This window comes from Oryzias latipes, chromosome 8 (assembly GCF_053564925.1).
Source record: "Oryzias latipes strain Hd-rR chromosome 8, Olatipes_Hd-rR_3.1".
In the NCBI taxonomy this organism is placed as follows: domain Eukaryota; kingdom Metazoa; phylum Chordata; class Actinopteri; order Beloniformes; family Adrianichthyidae; genus Oryzias; species Oryzias latipes.
In genome coordinates this window covers 15,534,693-15,552,789 of record NC_136244.1, presented here as the reverse complement: position 1 = coordinate 15,552,789, position 18,097 = coordinate 15,534,693, and the positions used below count along the sequence as shown (strand labels likewise).

The 18,097-nt window shown below is 39.0% G+C and overlaps 3 protein-coding genes across 4 annotated transcripts; 1 reads left to right on the top strand and 2 right to left on the bottom strand.

The window, feature by feature from the left end:
- Positions 1-411: 411 nt before the first annotated feature.
- e4f1 (E4F transcription factor 1) lies at positions 412-8,359 on the bottom strand. 2 transcript variants are annotated; one of them, XM_011478222.4, is made up of 14 exons: positions 8,197-8,359; positions 7,825-7,943; positions 6,777-6,858; positions 4,547-4,722; positions 4,324-4,444; positions 4,082-4,234; positions 3,796-3,995; positions 3,487-3,720; positions 3,260-3,365; positions 2,851-3,068; positions 2,570-2,768; positions 2,299-2,462; positions 1,528-1,587; positions 412-1,409 (listed from the first exon to the last, which is right to left on the bottom strand). In XM_011478222.4, the coding sequence occupies exons 1-14, from the start codon at positions 8,291-8,293 to the stop codon at positions 1,050-1,052; spliced, it is 2,289 nt and encodes a 762-aa protein (XP_011476524.1). In that variant the 5' UTR covers positions 8,294-8,359; the 3' UTR covers positions 412-1,049. The 2 variants fall into 2 exon arrangements, with proteins under 2 accessions (XP_011476524.1, XP_004071734.1); XM_004071686.5 differs by having other exon boundaries at positions 2,299-2,459; positions 8,197-8,358.
- Positions 8,360-9,401: 1,042 nt separating this feature from the next.
- narfl (nuclear prelamin A recognition factor-like) lies at positions 9,402-13,137 on the top strand. Its single transcript, XM_004071459.4, has 11 exons — positions 9,402-9,553; positions 10,300-10,395; positions 10,529-10,672; positions 10,745-10,871; positions 10,959-11,093; positions 11,693-11,811; positions 11,886-12,015; positions 12,094-12,166; positions 12,239-12,376; positions 12,462-12,619; positions 12,713-13,137. Exons 1-11 carry the CDS (start codon positions 9,488-9,490, stop codon positions 12,952-12,954), a joined length of 1,428 nt encoding a protein of 475 aa, XP_004071507.1. The 5' UTR covers positions 9,402-9,487; the 3' UTR covers positions 12,955-13,137.
- A 936-nt stretch (positions 13,138-14,073) lies between these two features.
- On the bottom strand, positions 14,074-17,711 carry hagh (hydroxyacylglutathione hydrolase). Its single transcript, XM_023957591.2, has 8 exons — positions 17,354-17,711; positions 16,685-16,749; positions 16,203-16,320; positions 15,985-16,093; positions 15,716-15,819; positions 15,481-15,582; positions 14,587-14,666; positions 14,074-14,495 (listed from the first exon to the last, which is right to left on the bottom strand). Exons 1-8 carry the CDS (start codon positions 17,456-17,458, stop codon positions 14,330-14,332), a joined length of 849 nt encoding a protein of 282 aa, XP_023813359.1. The 5' UTR covers positions 17,459-17,711; the 3' UTR covers positions 14,074-14,329.
- Positions 17,712-18,097: the final 386 nt, after the last annotated feature.

The following is an 18,097-nucleotide window of genomic DNA, read 5'->3' as shown; positions in this document are numbered from 1 at the left end:
CCACCCTCTCTCCCCGTCTCCCTCTGTTGCTCATGTAGATGAGGGCCCCTCAGAGGGCTGAGGGTTGACCCAGAAAGCACGCAGTCTTCCAGCCAGGGACACTTCTCCGTTTTTAGCGGCAGTGCCGGAGCGCCAGTTAGATGCAGTACCTGCAGACTCAAGGTTACATGGAGCAGGACCAGCAGCTTCAGCTCCACCATCAAACTGCTCTACTTTTAGTGCAGGAATGCAAACAATACCATTACCGATTATGTTTTGTTTCTGTACATTGATGAATTAACTTTTTATGTGCATTTGCATTCATAAAGGATGATGTGCATTAGATGTACATACACTCATATTGTTTAAAATCTTCATCACCTTATAGTCAACTATAAATTAAATTTTATAGCAGATAAAAGAGGACATGTCTTCAGCGTGTAAAAAAATAACTTTAATTTGCTTATGTAACACATTTTACATCTGCCATAGTTCTGCATTATGACCAGCTTTAGAGCGGCAGTACGGAATCGTGGAAGGCAAAAAAACTGGGCATCAAACCTCAAAATGAAAATATCTTTTTTTAAATAGTGAATTAGGCTGAGCAAAATAACAGACACACGTAATAAATTCCAGACAGTTTAAAAGGAAGATCAACTTTTACAAAACCCAAAACAAGCCTGACCTGTCCATGGGGTACCCTGCTTTTGACCAACAGTAGCGGGGATAGGCCCCAGCAACCCCAAAAGTGATTAAGTGGGTTTGGAAAAGGGATGGATGAATGGAAAATGAGTCAAAAAATGCTTAACTGATCAGGCCAGATAAAACTATACGAGTCCACAAATCAGATCTACTGAAAACAGATCCGTTTTGTTCTATCAAAAAAGAAAAGAAAAAAACATTTGACGTAGGAACATCTTATATATGCATATTTTCATTTTATCCTAACCATGAGCCTTGCAAACATTTTGGCCTTTTGTCAGGGCAAAAATGTCAGTTTAATGTAAAACTCAAAACACTTCATGGAAGCTGACACTGAAGTGCCATTGCAGTTCACAGTTCGTCTTTGCTCATACAATCACAGTCTGAATCTCCACCTCCTCTGGGGAGGTGATGACATATTCCTCAAGCTGCTGCACCATTCCCTCCTCTACTGCTTCTTCTGTGGTAACCATGGTAACAGTTCCCTCTGTCGCCTCCACAGTCTCTGTTGTGGTCAGGAGAGTCCCGTCACTGATGGCGGAGGCTAGCGTCATGGCGACCTGCTCCGTCAGGCTCTCAGGTGTAGCGATAGTGATGGTGTCGCCACAGTCCGAGATGGATGGACCTTCTTCGCTCATTTCTACATTCCGTACTATAATCTGGTGGCTGCCGGCGCTGTGCGATTGGCTGACAATTTGCTGCACGACTTTCATGATCTGGTTTCCCATCTGGAAGATGAATCATAAAGATGTTAAAGTTCCTGGACTGCAGAAAGATTTCACAGTTTTACAGTTACCGCAACATAAAAAGATCAGAGTTTTTATGCGTGTGTGTTTGTGTACTGACCTCATTTTGGCTGTCCTGAATGAGCGTCACTTCTTCCTGAATTTCCTCCTCAGTTTGAGTCTAGAAGGACATGAGAAAACTGATATTATTCTTTCGGCTCAAAATAAATTACTGTTTGACCAAAATCAAATTCAGCTTTATTTAAAACACTTTTCCTGCTACAGAACACTTCAAGATGCCTTAAATAAAACAAATAAATAATAAATAAAATGAAAATAGAAATCATAATTTAACACCAACCCCACCCACACATACCAAAAAAACGATCAGTCCGTAATATCAAACGAAAACGTGTGGTCGTGTAAAAACGACTTCGAAGCAATGCTACAGAGATGAGTTTTCGTTCTTAAAAACCTCCACAGGGGATGAAACCCTCACATCCTCAGGCAGGTGGTTCCACAGGCGAGGCCCCCAGTGCTGAAATGTGGCCTCGCCGTGGGTTTTTGGGACCACCAGCAAACCTGCACCTGAGGACCTGAGGGCTCTGGGAGGGTCATAAACTAAAAGCAAATTTGATAAAAAATGACTGTCAAATTTCATTTCAACTTTTAAAAACTAATAAATGAATCTTAGTAATAGCTAGAACTAACAAATAAGCTGCAAGCAGAACTACTATGACTGGACAAAGGGTCTACCCTCTGACAAAAATATAAAAAATAAAAAAAAAGAATAGAGAAAAGGTAGATTTTCTCTCTTTTAACTTTACTGTTGTTCTGGAAGGGCAACTTTGATCAAATTCACATGTTCTCTTCAGCCAGAAGCCTCATTCACCTTGATGATGTACTCCTGTGTGTCTGCTACCACCGATGAGAACTCCACCAACACCGCATGAGGGTCCTCTGAGATGATGGCTGCCGTGGCGAGGTCATCCACAGCCTGCTGCTCTGTCACAGCATTTTGTTGCTCACTGGGATCTTCCTTATGGCACCCTCCTGCTTTACCATTTGTTATTCTATATTAGGTTTGATTGCATCTCTGCAGAAAATCATACATCCATTCAAATTTATATAAATATATTTTTTTAAAATCTGTCCATCCTGACCTTTAGCACGCACATGCCGACTGAGAGTCCCGTGCTCAGCAAAGCCCCGCCCACATTTAGGGCACTTGAAAGGCTTCTCTCCTGTATGATGGCGAATGTGTCGTACCAGAGAGCCCTTCTCCCTGAATCCTCTGACGCAGTACTCGCATACGTAGGGTTTCTCGTTTCCATGCGTTCGCTGGTGAACACGCAAGGCGTTCTGGAAAAAATATTTCAAAGGTTAAAGGTCACAAGGAAATCCATTTTTACCTATTAATTCCTTGTATTCACACAAGATTCACCTTGGTCTTGTACCCTTTATTGCAGCGAGTACAGTGGTGGGGCCTCTCGTCCGAGTGGGCCCTCATGTGTTCTCGAACGTGTCCAATAGTTTTATACAACTTGCCACACTCGCCACACTTGTATCTCCTCTCGCTGACGTGAACCTCCATGTGTTTCTTCAGCAGGTAACCAGTCAGAAACTCTTTTTCACACAATGTGCACTTAAAAGGCTTATAGCCTACATAAAAGAAGAAACAAGTTCAAAACAATCCTAAATACTTGGAACACCATAGAGATTTGTTTTTGGAGAGAAGAGACTAATCATAGATAACTAGAGGGGAAGACTAGTGACTCATCTCTAACATTTATAATTACAGTGTGCCAGAATCAGGAGACGGAGAAGACTTAATAATAATGAAACCCACTCACCTAAATGACCTTTGAAATGAAAACGAAAATAGTTCAAGCCCTTAAATGATTTGTTGCAGTGAGGACATGTGTAGAGTTTCGAGGATTTCCGTCTATCAGTAGTTTCCTGGTTGAATGGGAATTTTAAAAAAAGGAACAAAAATAAAAAATAAAAAACTGGTTATATTTCTTGAAAACTGACCAGATTTTTCTCACATGTAGTTTCTATGCTGGTCAGTAACTCTTACCCGTTCCGTTTCTACAAACTCTTCCTTAACTTGGATTTCAATGACACTCTGATCAGCATCAGGAGGTTCGGACTCCACTTTGTCCACGTCCTCGACTGTCTGTGACACCTCTTCAACCACCGTTTCCTCTGTTCCCAGAGCAAGGCCAGAGTTGATGATGGCCTGACAGATTAGATTGTCACCAGCTGCTGCAGCCGCCAGGGCCTCTGCCTGGGAATCCTCCTCCACCACCACCTGGTCAAGCCAAAGAATCGGATAAACAAACCAATCTGACAAGCAAAACCGCACCAGACTAATCTCCAGACTTACCTGCTGCTCCTGAGCAGTTCCGTCCAATTCCACGGTGAAGTGAACTTCCTGGAGGACTTCCTGGGAACTGGGGTCTATCATACTGACAACAGCAGCCTCAGCCTCAGCCTCAGCTTCCACCATCTCCTGCTCTTCTTGCTGCTGTTCCACCACTATCACCGCTTGCTGTGAAGCCACAGCTGCTTGTTCAACTTCAACACCTGAAGATTTTACAGAAAATTGCCATCTGATTAACAGAAATACATAAAAGAAAGTAAAAGTAACATTTACTAAAACGCTTTCTGACCTTTCTGGACTCCATCTTTCCCGACCAGGATTTCCTTATAATGAACAAAACGGATCTTTTCTGTGCACGGAGTCAGGGCTTTAAGATGTCTGGTGAGAGCACCTGACTCTCGAAAGGACTGACCACAGAGGGTACAACGATATGGCCGCTCATCTGGAGATCAGAAAATGAATAAATAAAAACTTGATCATTTTTGAAGATAGAAACAAACACCAGAGGGAATTTGAGCTAATTCTCTGTACCAGTGTGTCGGCGGTTGTGACGAATCAAGGAGCCTTTGGTGCGAAAGGAGGTTCCGCAGAGTTCACATGAGAAGTTCTTCTCATCACTGTGAGTTTTCTTATGAGTTCTCAAAATGTTTGTCTGAAAAGAAACATAGTAGTTTGATGGATAAAAATGAAAGCAATGATCACATATGTCAAACTTCTTTTTTTTCATTGATACATAAATGAAAGCATGACTCACTGTTTTGAATGTTTTATTGCAAAGGCTGCAAATGTAGCGGCCATCTTGGCTGACTCTGTAGCTGGATTTGTCAGCTCCATCGGATGCATATCCTTCAGCTCCATCCGACAGCTCAGTGACTTTTAGGGAGGCAATTTTCTTCCTGCGCCCTCGACCCAATACAGACAAAACTTCATCTGTACATATAAAGTTAAATGAAGTTAAAAGTTAGATAATGAGACAGATTAAAAAAAAAATCAAATGTGTAGAGATAAACTGATAAAATTCTAAAAGCATAAAAACTCAATTTATGAAAGAGACTCAACTGAAAAAATACGGACATTTTTTTTTTAGCTGAATACTATGTATTGTCATCTCAAGCAGGGAAGAGCAAATGGGGAAACCCTGACAAGCTTAAGCACCAAATTATTATTTTGAGTAGTACCTTATTGCATAATACATCATAAATGTTGCGCTATCACGATGTTAATATGTGCAATATGCATATCGCAAAAGTCGGGGAAAATGGCAATAAATGGTAACCTTAAATGTGCTAAAACACTCTTATGAAGGCTCAAAGTATTTAACAAATCAAATCTATTTACTGAATGCATTTGACCAATCAGATGGAGCCCTTTTATCTTAAATGTTTGCCTCCTTTTTTTTTTTTCACCTGCGGAATATTGCTAAGATCAGAAATATACTTTCTAAGAGTGATGCTGAAAAACTCATCCATGCATTTGTTACGTCGAGGCTGGATTACTGTAACTCCTTGTTAGCAGCATATCCTAAGAGTTCCTTAAGAAGTCTCCAGCTTGTTCAGAACGCAGCAGCTAGATTGTTAGCTGGAACTAGCAGAAGAGATCACATCACTCCTGTGTTGGTTTCGCTCCATTGGCTCCCAGTTGATTCTAGAATCAAGTTCAAGATCCTCCTGTTAACCTATAAGGCCTTACATGGAATGGCCCCGTCCTATATTAAGGACCTCATAGTCCCTTACCATCCAATAAGAACACTTCGTTCGCAAAATGCAGGACTGCTTGTGGTTCCTAGAATTAGTAAAAGTACGGTTGGAGGTAGAGCGTTTAGCCACCAAGCCCCTGTCTTATGGAATAAACTCCCAGCTCATGTAAGAGAGGCCGACTCAGTTTCTACATTCAAAGTTAGACTTAAAACATTCCTCTTTGGACAGGCTTATTGTCAGACTAGTTAGTATTTATAGATTATTTAACTTAATGTTAATTTGTTTAAATTAAACTTAATAACTATTTCTTTTAAAAGGCTGCTAGAAGTTGAAGCTGGGGTAACTATGGTGCACTGGGGTTCTGTCCTCTTTTCTTTTCTACTTCTACCCTTCCTCTCCTCTATTCTTGATCATAATTTATCATTTAGTTCTCCATGCCTCTGTTTAGTGCAGTGCGATTCATGTATTGTCCCTCTTTTCTTCTCCCCTCCTGGGGAGTGGGAGTGCTTCCAGACTCCAGTTGGTTCATCCGTGCTCCAGTTCCTGACCGTTTACCTCGCCTCTGCTCCTGCTCCTACACCTGGCTGTGGTTCCTGTCTCCGGCTCGACTCGCGCCTTTGACTGTCCCCCCAACCACGGCTGGATGAAGCTCGTCTGCTGGACTTTTATATGTGTAGTTGTAGATTTAGATAAGTAAATTCTTCTCTTTGAGTTCTGGTAAATCGCCTGTCCGTCCTGGGGGAGGATCCCTCCTTCATGTGGGCAGCCCTGAGGTTTCTTTGTTTTTCCGGAATCCGGTTTTTTTGGGAGTTTTTCCTTACCGCGAAGGGGGGTCTAAGGGCAGGGATGCCAGTATAGCTTAGTCAGTTTGTTAGTTCATTTTACTATTGAACTCTTTGTATTCATGATCCTTTTGAGTTCATGTTTTACTTCGAAGCCCATCGAGACGACTGTTGTTGTGATTTTGGGCTACACAAATAAAATTGAATTGAATTGAATCCTATGTAGTTTAGTGTCATTTAGAGTGTAATTTAAGTTAAGGTGACTCTTATTTAAATTAAACTGTTGCAATGAAATGGAAATGATGTATTTATTAGTTATTGTTGTTGCTATTTATTTCATGTATCGCAAGTTAAATTGTCATCGCATCATTAATAGTGCAAATCGCATTTTTTCCTCATATCGTGCAGCCCTAATTTTAAGTATTTTTTGAAGGGATTTTAATATGTTACACATGATTAAAGTGAATAAAATGAGTAAGAATCCAAACTAGTTTTGCTGACTTACCATCGGGTTTTAATGCTTTATCTGAAGATAAACCATCGGCGGATTTCACCTCTGAGGCACAACTTCCATTGGATGTAATGACCTGGGAGAGAAAAATGTTTTCCAACTCTGTAAAAATACTAATTAGAATGGAAAATAAGGGTGTAACGATTCATTTAAACAAAGATTCATATCATTATATGTGGTTGCTGATACGATTCATAGTCAATATTGGCTAATTTTTAACAATCCCATTCACTGACCTAAGACTGATCCAGGACGTCTTTAGCCAAAAATAGAACCAATGACACAAAAATAAATACCTGGGCACTGAACAGTGCAGAAGTTTTCCAGATTCTTCGTATTTCTTCTAAGATAATTAAAGGTAAATTACATATGTGTACAAAAAAACAATTAAACAAGTATTACTGGCAAATCCATTCACATTTTAGTTTTATAAAGTTCTTTCCATTGTTGTTTTTCTGCATTGAAATGATACAGAGGGATTAGAACACACTGTATGGGTGTATGTCTTCGCAAATTTAAGTATTTCCACACATTAGACTGAATGATGGCTTAATCATTTTTTTGCTGCCATTACGACCAAATGGTATTTTCCAATGTCGATTATGATCTGTTTATTTCATTTAGAAATTATTCTATAATTTCTAAATGAAATAAACAGATCATATATACATATATACATATAGGTATAGGTCGATTTGATCAACAAATGGCCTCAGATACTAGATTGATCTGGTTGGATCGTAGAATTAGAAATCAATTAATGAATTAAATGTTACACCCCCAATGAAAAACATAATACTGACTGACTATCAGAAATTTAATTGTTCAATTTGGATTTATCAGTTTACAATTCTATAAACAATTCAGATAAATGGCTTACAGATTTTTTTCTTATTTGTCCTTCCAAAAGAAAGGGATGGAATGTAAACATAAGAATATCGATTCAGGAATTTCTCAATCATTTCAACATTTTCTGAGTGAAGATTATAGACTCAAGTTGATTCATCAATACTTTAAACATAGTTCCAGATTTAGCACATACCTCTTGATTAGCAGTGTGGTCAGTCTCCACCCGTTTACAGTCGTTATGTAACTTGTGCTGGATAAATGCTTCAAGCGTGGAAAATTCGGATTGACAGCGTCCACACTTGTGTACATCGTCTAAAAACACAAAGACGAAGCATATTTAGCTACCATTAGCTTAAAAAACTATCTAGCACCAAAAAGCTATCACCTGCTTATCTGGGCATCTTTTAAAAAGGCCGCTGACAACTCAAACCTGCAGCAAAGCCGTAAACTAGATGTTGCTAAAGACGAATTAGCAACAATTTCGCGATGGAGGAAGTTAGCAAGGCCCAAACTACGGACAAAAAACCCTGATTTTGGGAGTGTTTTGAACTGGCTGAAAACTAACCTTCATCTCCAAGGGTGGTTTGAATGGTGATAGTCTCACTGCCGTTCGTCGTTCGCTCCTTCTCTGTTTCTGCCGTATGATTATTTTCTGCATTCATGTCGTTTGACTTCTCCGTCTCTGTCGCAACGCTGTGCTGGGGAGGGAAAACATGGCGGATTTACGACCCTGTAGTCATAACAACAAAAGAGCGCATGCACTCGCATGCAGAAGATAAAATAATAAACGAAACATTTAACCACAAAAATAAAAAGGCATTCAAAAAACGATACATTTGTTATTATTATTATTATTTATTTTTTATTATTTTTTTGTTGAAAGAAAACGTGATAAAATCGTTAAAGCTGTCGTCATTTATATTTGGATTTTTACTTATATTTCATTTGTATTTTTGAAAAAATATTACTCTATAAATGTTCCAATAGCGATAGTAAAAATATTGGCATTTATATTGACAATGCACATTTTACTACATAGAGATGCAGTATGTCAAACACACAACCATCATCACGAATAAAATGTCACCTCTTAGTGTAAACCACAAAGATTTTCTATTTAAAAAACATTCCATTTTTAAAATTACTCTTGAATTATTTAAGACTCTTCAAATTACTGTATGATATATTTTAGGATGAGCATCTGACATCTTTTTGTCAAGATTCTCTCAAGGCACTTCACAAAAAGCAAACTGAATGAAGCAATGTTGTTTTATTCAGACTTTCCCCTAAAGTTGTACTAGATTGTTCAGTATAGGTTGTTACAATCTGACCAAAATTCCTTTGTTGTATTTATATTTTGTCCCTAATTAAGTGACCAACATATTCTAATACAGGTTCTTTTGTGTGTTCCACTTGACATATAACTAATAAAATGCAAACTTTAAAAAAAAAAATATTACATCTACAGAAGAAACTGTGCAAATACAAACAATTAGCACAATCAAGTTAAAAGTTGTTCTAACTAATAGAAAAAATCTTTTGACAAATTACAAAGATATAATCCATTTGCAAATCTGCAAATTAAATTACACAAAAAAGCCTTTGTGATTTGTGAATACGATTTGAATAGATACAACATAAAACAACCCAAGTATTTACCAGATACTGTGGTAAAAAAAATGTATTTACTTATTTTATCTTAGTTGACAAATGTTGCACATACAGAACATGCATGGCAAACCCATTGACTGTATGAGAGAATGGGGCAAACTATTACTATTAGTGGAGCCTGAACGTGCTCTTCCAGACCAGCATTTCACGACACAAGAGTAAACAACGGGTTTGCGGCAGTAACTATGGCCTCTGTCTTCAGCGGTGTACTGCAACTGACAGATCTGGACGATTTTATCACCCCTTCCCAGGTCAGTGTCAAAAATAATACTTAAGTTTATTCTAGAAGGACATTACAAGCAGAGGAGTTTCGCTTATTTCCCAATCAAAATGCTAAAAGCTCAGTTCGCTCTTAGGGAGCTAAGCTAGCATGCTCTGGTGGTGGTAGTTGCTCTTGTAAGTGCTGTTCCTGGAAGAAGAAACCAAAACAAACAGATTCTAGTTAGCCTTTACGTTAGTAAACATGTAGTGTTCGTTTCTAGTTTTTACATATATTACTTTCGTCTAAAATTACAATTCATTGGCAGCAAAAATAACGAATCGGTTAGCTTTTGTTTTGCTAATGGTAACACAGATGTCAAAACATGGAAAGAAGTTGCAGTATTGATCGGACTTTCAAACAGACAAAAGTCAAAACACATGGATAAAACATGTCTTTACTTCATGTATTCGTCATTCATCCTGTTGCCACTGACTTTTGTTTTGAGCTCCTGTAACCCCAGATGCTTGAATGATGCCCCTGTATCCCCTCCAAACTTATGACTTCTCAAGACGAAAATAACACTTAAAGGCCTTGTTTTCTCCACCTACATTTGGTCAATGATAAACTATTACTAATTCAATGTGATCAAATCTAAGCTCTCTGATCATTCTGACTTTTGTGGTGTAAATTTGCTTACAGTTCTCCCATCCCATTTTTGCATGTTGACAGAAACTACGTATCAGGTTCAACGGTTGTTTACCTTTTTGTTTTTTTCATATCTGTGTTTTTCGTTAGGAATGTGTCAAACCAATAAAAGTCGAGAAGAAACAAGGCAAATCTGTGGCCAGAATACAGATAGAGGATGATGGTAGTTATGTCCAAGTCAACCAGGTGAGGATTCACACTTATTTTTGCCTTTTAGTCTGAGGTATTTGAATCATGAATGGACTTCATAGAGCAGACTGTCAGAGTACCAAATGCAATAATTTAGTATCATGCTCATGGAAGTGTCTTGTGTTGAAAGGATGGCGGGAAGGAGAAGCTGGAAAAAGCAAAGATCTCACTGAACGACTGCTTGGCGTGCAGCGGTTGCATCACCTCAGCTGAGAGTGTCCTCATCACTCAGCAGAGCCCCGAGGAGCTTTTAAAAGTGCTTCGGAACAACAAGGTAGAGTGTTTTGCTCAGTTTGTCTACTTATGGTTGGGTTTGTGTTCCGCTTAAGTCTTCGTTCCCCCACAGGGTGCAGCAGAGCAGAAGACTGTGGTGGTGTCCGTGTCCCCGCAGTCCAGAGCGTCCCTCGCTGCACACTTTGGTATCAGCAGCAGTGAGGCAGGAAGGAGGCTCACCTCTTTCCTCAAAAACCTGGGTAACGTTTCCCTCTTTTAATGTTTCATAAATCAAGTTGAAGCAGTGGCTGTGTACGTGTCTGAAAGATGGTCGCTTTTTTTTACAGGGGTTCACTATGTGTTTGACACCAGCTTTAGTCGGACCTTCAGTCTGCTGGAAAGTCAGAGAGAGTTTGTGGAACGTTTCCAGAGGAAGGGACAGGACAACAAGGCTCTGCCCATGTTAACCTCCGCCTGTCCAGGTACGGACATAGAGCTCCATGATAGAAAATAGAAGCCAAAACTTCACAACTTCTTTGAAAGCTTTTAGCTTGATTTGAATGTGGAACGGAAACCACATTTGTGTATTTATTTTGTTTTTGAAGGCCTTCTATTTCGTATTTTATATATTTATCAAAGCCTAATAGTGAATGTTCATGACATTATCTTTAGCTCCAAAAGCTTAGACAGAGTTTTCAATCGGAATCTCAGTATCACCACTTTGTTTCAGGTCCTTGACGTTTTTTAAGGGTATCAGTTTACGCTCTTCTTTTCTCTGAAAACGTCTCTGAAAGGTTGAGGTCAGGACTTTTGCTGAGCTGTTGTAGCAGCTCAACCCCCCCCACCCCCCACCCCACCATGCTGTTAATGATTTGCTAGGGTGTTTGGGATTGACTCACATTTGACTTTGCGATGTTTGACCGTCCAGTTCATGACTGAAGCTGTGACAGCAGCTCTCATTAAAACTAAAAAAAGACAATTAGCACAACTTTTCTATAGGCTTTGGTTAGGAATGAAATAGTTGGTGCATCAAACGCTTTGAACTCCATTCAGACCAAAGTGTGCGTTTATGTGTGTTCAGGTTGGATCTGCTATGCAGAGAAGACACACGGGGAGTATATTCTCCCATATATCAGCACCACCCGCTCCCCCCAGCAGATGATGGGGTCTCTGGTTAAAAGCCACTTTGCAGAAAAGCAGGTGGGGTTTGGATTTCTCCGTTCTGTAAATATTTCAATAAAGACTAACTGAGCTGGATCTGTTTGTGCTGTTAGGGGCTGAGTCCTCAGCAGATTTACCATGTGGCTGTGATGCCCTGCTTCGACAAGAAACTCGAAGCGTCACGCTCAGATTTTTTTATGAACAAAGCGGAGACCAGAGAAGTGGATTGTGTCATAACGTCTGGTACAGTAATTACCCTTATAAGTAATACTTAGGTGCATATGCAGCATCCACATGGTTATTTGTCTGTCCTCTCTTCAGGAGAGGTTCAGAAAATGCTGGAGGAACATCATATTTCTCTGAATGATGTTGAGCCTGGAACTCTTGATTCGATGTAAGTTCCCTCTTTTTTTAAGAAAACTTTATCTCTCAAAACTCTTCTGATGCTGCCTATTTTTACCCTCAGGTTCAGCAGCGTCTGTGGGGATGAGCTCCTGAGCCACGCTGGCAGTGGATCCGGAGGTTACCTCCATCACGTCTTCACCTATGCTGCTAAGCAGCTCTTTGGAGAAGAAGTAAAGGAGCTCACCTACAAAACTCTAAGGTTTGCTCACCTATATAAATTGTGTCTTTTTACAAAAAAAACAAAAAGTTGCTTTTCTCATCTTCACTCTTGTTCGATGGCCCAGGAACAAAGACTTCCAGGAGGTGAGACTGGAGAAAGATGGGGAAGTTCTGCTGTGCTTTGCTGCAACATACGGATTTCGCAACATTCAGAACCTTGTGCAGAAACTGAAAAGGGGAAAATCCCTGTACCATTTTGTAGAAGTTATGGCCTGTCCATCAGGTATGATTTTTTTATAGTTGGAATAGATTAAAAAAAAAAAATTCTAACTTTGATGCAGATACGATACTTTTATCCTTCTTTTTATTCTCCCAGGCTGCCTTAACGGAGGCGGACAGATAAAGGCAGCCGCTGGTCAGAACCAGAAAGAGCTGCTTCAAAAAGTTGAGGAGCTGTACAAGGAAGAGCGCCCCCTACTGCCAGAGGATGACACTCGCGTGGCAGAGATTTACCAAACATGGCTCCATGGCGTGGGAGAAGACAGAGCCAGAGAGCTGCTGCGCACACAATACCACGCTGTAGAGAAGATGACCAACGGACTCACCATTAAGTGGTGATGAGTCAGCAGTATACCGCTGAGAGTCCCAGCTGATGATCCCTGTGCCTCAAGATGACCCAAATGTCTTTTTTTGGTTGTTCAAAGTATAAAAACAATGCTTTAAAAAAGATAATTATTACTCTTTTATTTAATAGTTATATGTACATATGCTTTTGCAGAAATAAAATGACCACAAAAGCTAGTTATTAACTGATGTGCTTTTTTTAATAGAAATTTTTAATGAACAGTTAGTTTTGTATTAGAAAGCAGCAGAAGTTGCAATGACAACAAACAGTTTTCTTCTTTACCCTGTTGGTAAAAGTTCAAATAAAGTAGAAACTCTGTACATAAAACAACAACAAGAAAAACATATTACACTTAAATTCTAACAACATTCTTGAAGAAATTGAATTTTTAATGATCTAGTTCAACCAACTTAGCCCTTGTGCTATCTTAGATGACCCCACCCTTACATTGACGTGTTCTTCCTACCATGATAAAGGTGGAAAGATTTCATGTAATCCATGGACACCAGTGAAGATCCCAAATCATTGAAAGGAAAAAGGTTCAGAGCACTGTCTAGTGGGTCTAGATGACCCAACTCCCAATATTAAAGTGCCTAGGATAACAAGGGTTAAAAAGAAAATGGAAACAAAACAGATTGGCTGTAAAATATTTACCCTATCAAGAAGAAAAGAAATACTTCAATAATAAACATTTGATCTGAAACCAATTTTAATGTTACTTTTTTCATTTTAACATTACCTGCTGCAAACCATTTATACATAACAGGTCATTTTTAAATTAGATATTTCAGTATAAGTGCCTTATCTCCTTTTAAATGTGCATTGCTTAAGACTTAAAGTAAAAAAAAAATTACGTCATTTGGCATCAGAAAACTGATGTGCAGAGATTTTTGCTTTAAAACGTTAACAGTTTTATGGAGTTGGTGCAGACAGCTGGGCGGCACAAAAAGAGTTTTTTGGCTCTCAAAGGAAAACAGCCTTGAATGGGCCTTTAAAACCCTTGTGCTATCTTAGGTGACCCCACCCTTACATTGACGTGTTCTCCCTACCATGACAAAGGTGGATTAAGGTGGAAAGATTTCATGTTATCCATGGACACCAGTGAAGATCACAAATCATTGAAGAAAAAAGGTTCAGAGCACTGTCTAGTGGGTCTAGATGACCCAACTCCCAATGTTAAAGTGCCTAGGATAGCACAAGGGTTAACCAAAGCAGCCACATCATAGTTCATCTATACAACCAGGATTGGTAGCTGGTGAACCTCATACCATAAGTTCTTGGGTTGGGCATCATTCTCTACGATACACTTCAGTGTCTTCCTGCATTAAGTAGGTCCTCTTGATGGTGGATTGTACCCGAAAGTTAAAGCTAAGAAACTGGATCACGAGGCCGAAGCAGTCCCCACTGCAGAGCGAACAGGGCATGAGGCGGAAGTCTGTCCTTGGGTTTTTTAAACTTGTCCCTCTCCTTCCGAAGGGCCCTCAAAACCTCCACAGGCTCTGTCTTTCCAGTGAATTTTTGCACCGCCTCTACCCTTTTGAGAAAAGAATGAACAAAAAAAGCTGAATGTAGAGTTTCCTTACGGTCATTGGCTGTACGTGGAGTTTACGAGGATCCAAACTCACGAGAGCCGAAGAAAGGGGTTGTACTCGAACTCCTCCACCAGGGTGGAAGGCACTGTGGGTTTGTCGTCATCATCTCGTGCCTGGAGGACAAAAAACTGTTAGAACGGTCAAATACTTATATGCACAAAAAAAACTTATTTTATTTGTGGGGTAGAAGACTTGAATTTGTGTTAAATGTTGGAACATGCTATTATTTTCATGTGTTTCAGAGATAAAGCCAAAAATTTAAGAGTCAAGTCTGGTCTAATTTAAAAACAAAACACATTACTGACACTACACAGTGCTTAAAATAACCAAAAGAAAGAATATAAACCATAAATAAATAAGCATGAATTAAAATCAGTTTTTAATTATAGACTTTTTTTTACTGATTATTCTAATAGTTATTTTACGTCAAAAAAAATGTTTGCACTACAAAGACTGAAAAAGTTTAAAAATTTGTTTTCCTACATACACTTTTTGTATGAATAAATTATGGTATATATAAACCCCACCTCAAAGGTACCAAAACCTCGTCAGCTTTTTTCACTTTTTACCAAAACACATATTCTTTTTAGTTTTCCAATGAAATCCGGTTTCAAAAATCTTCAAAAATAAAAGCCTATTTTTGCACTCCCCCCCTCTTTTTTTATCCTTAGTAAAAAAACTGCCTAGCAGTTCTATTTTTGTGAAATGGACAGATGTATTTTAAATTCCACAAAATGTTTTAAAACTCTTTCTTTGTCAATCTAGGGATATTTAGCCATACAGAATATCATGGGAGAAGCAAATTTCATATTTAGCCATTTTTAAACCATGGAGTTCCTCCCCTGAACACATTCATTCAGTCTGAAGGATGATGTCAAAACAAATGTTTTGGACAGTGTGGAAAAGTTGAAGGTGTGTGTTGCTCACCCTGGCCCAACTCAACATCTCTTTAACCTTTTCATTCTCTGGTTCCACCAGCATAGCAAACTTCAAGTTCTTGATGGTGTACTCATGTCCGCAGAACACCTTCTGAAAAACATATCACAATAAAAAAAAATTTGATTTAACCAATTAACAGTTTTAGCATAATTTTGAGTTTTTATATATATATATATATATATATATATATATATTTTTTTTTTTTAACTGCAGGACAACTAACCGTGTCTTGAGGTAGGGAGCCCAGCACCTGCGTAAGGTTGTAGTGCATCTGTTCTGCTGTACCCTCAAAAAACTGCCCACATCCACCGATGAAGAGTGTATCCCCTGACAACAATAAAAAATTAAAACAAAAAAACAAAAACATGCAGCAGCCGCCTCACTATCCAGTGAAAAAGTGCTATCGAAGGTTCATATCTCCAGCCACTAAATGTCAGTTTCTGCTCGGCGTGTGAGCCTTTGACTGTCTTCAATTCAAACTGATTCAAAGACCTGTGAACACTGCAGGGGCGTCGGTGCACTCATCTTCCCAAACAAAGTAGCACATGTGACCAGAGGTGTGGCAGGGAGTAAACAGGCACCTCACATTGATGGAGCTAAACTGCAGAACGGAGAGAAGACAAGGTCAAAACGCTTAAACCGAAGCATAGCTGGCTCCTGGTAACCAGTGTCTTCTGGTGACCTCCTGACTCCTGTTGACGGAAGGGTACCTTCAGTTCCTGAGCGTTTGTTACTTTATCCGTCAGACCCCCGATTCGATCATCCCCCCCGTACACCCGCAGGTCAGGAAGCTCCTTCAGCAGAGCCTCATTCCCACGGGCGTGGTCCCTGCAAGTGGAGACCGCTACAGTAACACAACAAACATGCAACCTCGTACTCTAACACACTATTGTATCTTATAGTGAGTTTGACTCGCAATAGAAAGCTTTAAAGAATACTTAGAATTATGAAAAACAAGACACATTAATAGCAACTCAGAACAGAGATTATAGAATTATAACATTTCACTTTTGAACACAATGCAACAATTCTCTCAAATACCAGAACATTAAACTCGTGCTTTAATCAATGCAAATCCAAATCACAGCTGAAATCAGTAAATCAACGCACTGCAGTGTCAATTCAAAAGTCTAACATGGAATAATTCTGAAATGACACACTCTGAAGTTGTGTTACAATACATGTTCCTTACCAGTGGTGGTGTGTTGTGAGCACAGCTGTAAGTGACAATTCTTCTCTCTTCACTATTTCAAGTAGCTGTAATATAGAAAATGAACAACTTCAGAAGTTCTGGCAGCAACAAAACAAGAAAACACACACAAACACACACACCCACACACACACACACACACACACACACACACACACACACAAAAGAAATGTTTTTGGATTAAGAGAAACACATTTCTGTCGAGTTTGTTAAACTTTCTAAACTATATTTCAATTGTCTTTTTTATGTATTATTTTAGAATGAAAATATAAAAATACAATTTAAGATATATTCACAAAAAAGTCAACAACTTTCTAGTGATTAAAAACTGTTGCGGATAAAGATAAGTACATTATTCATGGATTGATTGCTGTTCTCTATAATTAAACTTGGGTTTAGCCTTGGGTTTCAAAATAAAAACAAATAAAATAGTCTGATGACTTCAACTAGTTAATTAAATTTGGAGGAATTACACAAAAATCACAGAAATATTAGTCACAGTAAAAAATAAAAAATAAATTTAAAAAAAGATGTGCACTTGATTTTTCTTTCCACATACGCTACTTGCTGCAAAATCAATCAATATAAACTGTGATTTCTACCAAACACAGCAGGCAAACCATCAAAAATCAAAAATCAAGGACCTCTCACCCGGTGAGGGACAGCAGGATCCACTGCGATCGCCTGTTTGCTTTCCTCATCAATCACTAAGTACATGTAGTTGTCCTCCAGGATGGAAATCACCTTTACCTTCATGTCATCCACGTACAGACAGAGGAGCGCGACTTCCCAGGGATGAGCTGGACGGCGGCAAACAAGCAAAATTCACCGCCTTTGACCACGTGACACTAAATATCTGTGTCTGTAGTTAATGCACAGCGAGTAGCGTCGTAGGTTGCATTTGTTATATGCAGAGTTAAACTGATTTAGTTATGACAGATGGGTGAAAAAAGGGAAACATTGCTATTTGATTGACATATGCACTCGTGCAGTTATCGCGATATTTGACATCAGACCAGTTAATCGAGTTGGAAACATTCGGACTTTCGGTTCCGGCTAATGATGTGAGGGCGCCATGTTGTGTGAGACCAATTCCTCCAGCCTTCCTCAATAAAAACTTATTTTTTCCAGAAAAAAAATAAAATAATGCAACGAGGCAGACTACTATAACCCAACGAAATAGAATGTTTGCCAAAATATTTGTCTTACTTGCCGAGTGCTAAATAAGCTAGAGAAGTCAAAAACGCAAAAAAGCTAGTTTACTCCAAACCAGATATTGCCTTTAAAAATTCAAAAATACAAGTGTCAAAATAAAAAAAAGGAATTATCAGCAAAAATTCAAAAGATTATTGAAAAAGAGAAAAAAAAAATTCAGCAAATACCAAAATTACTATT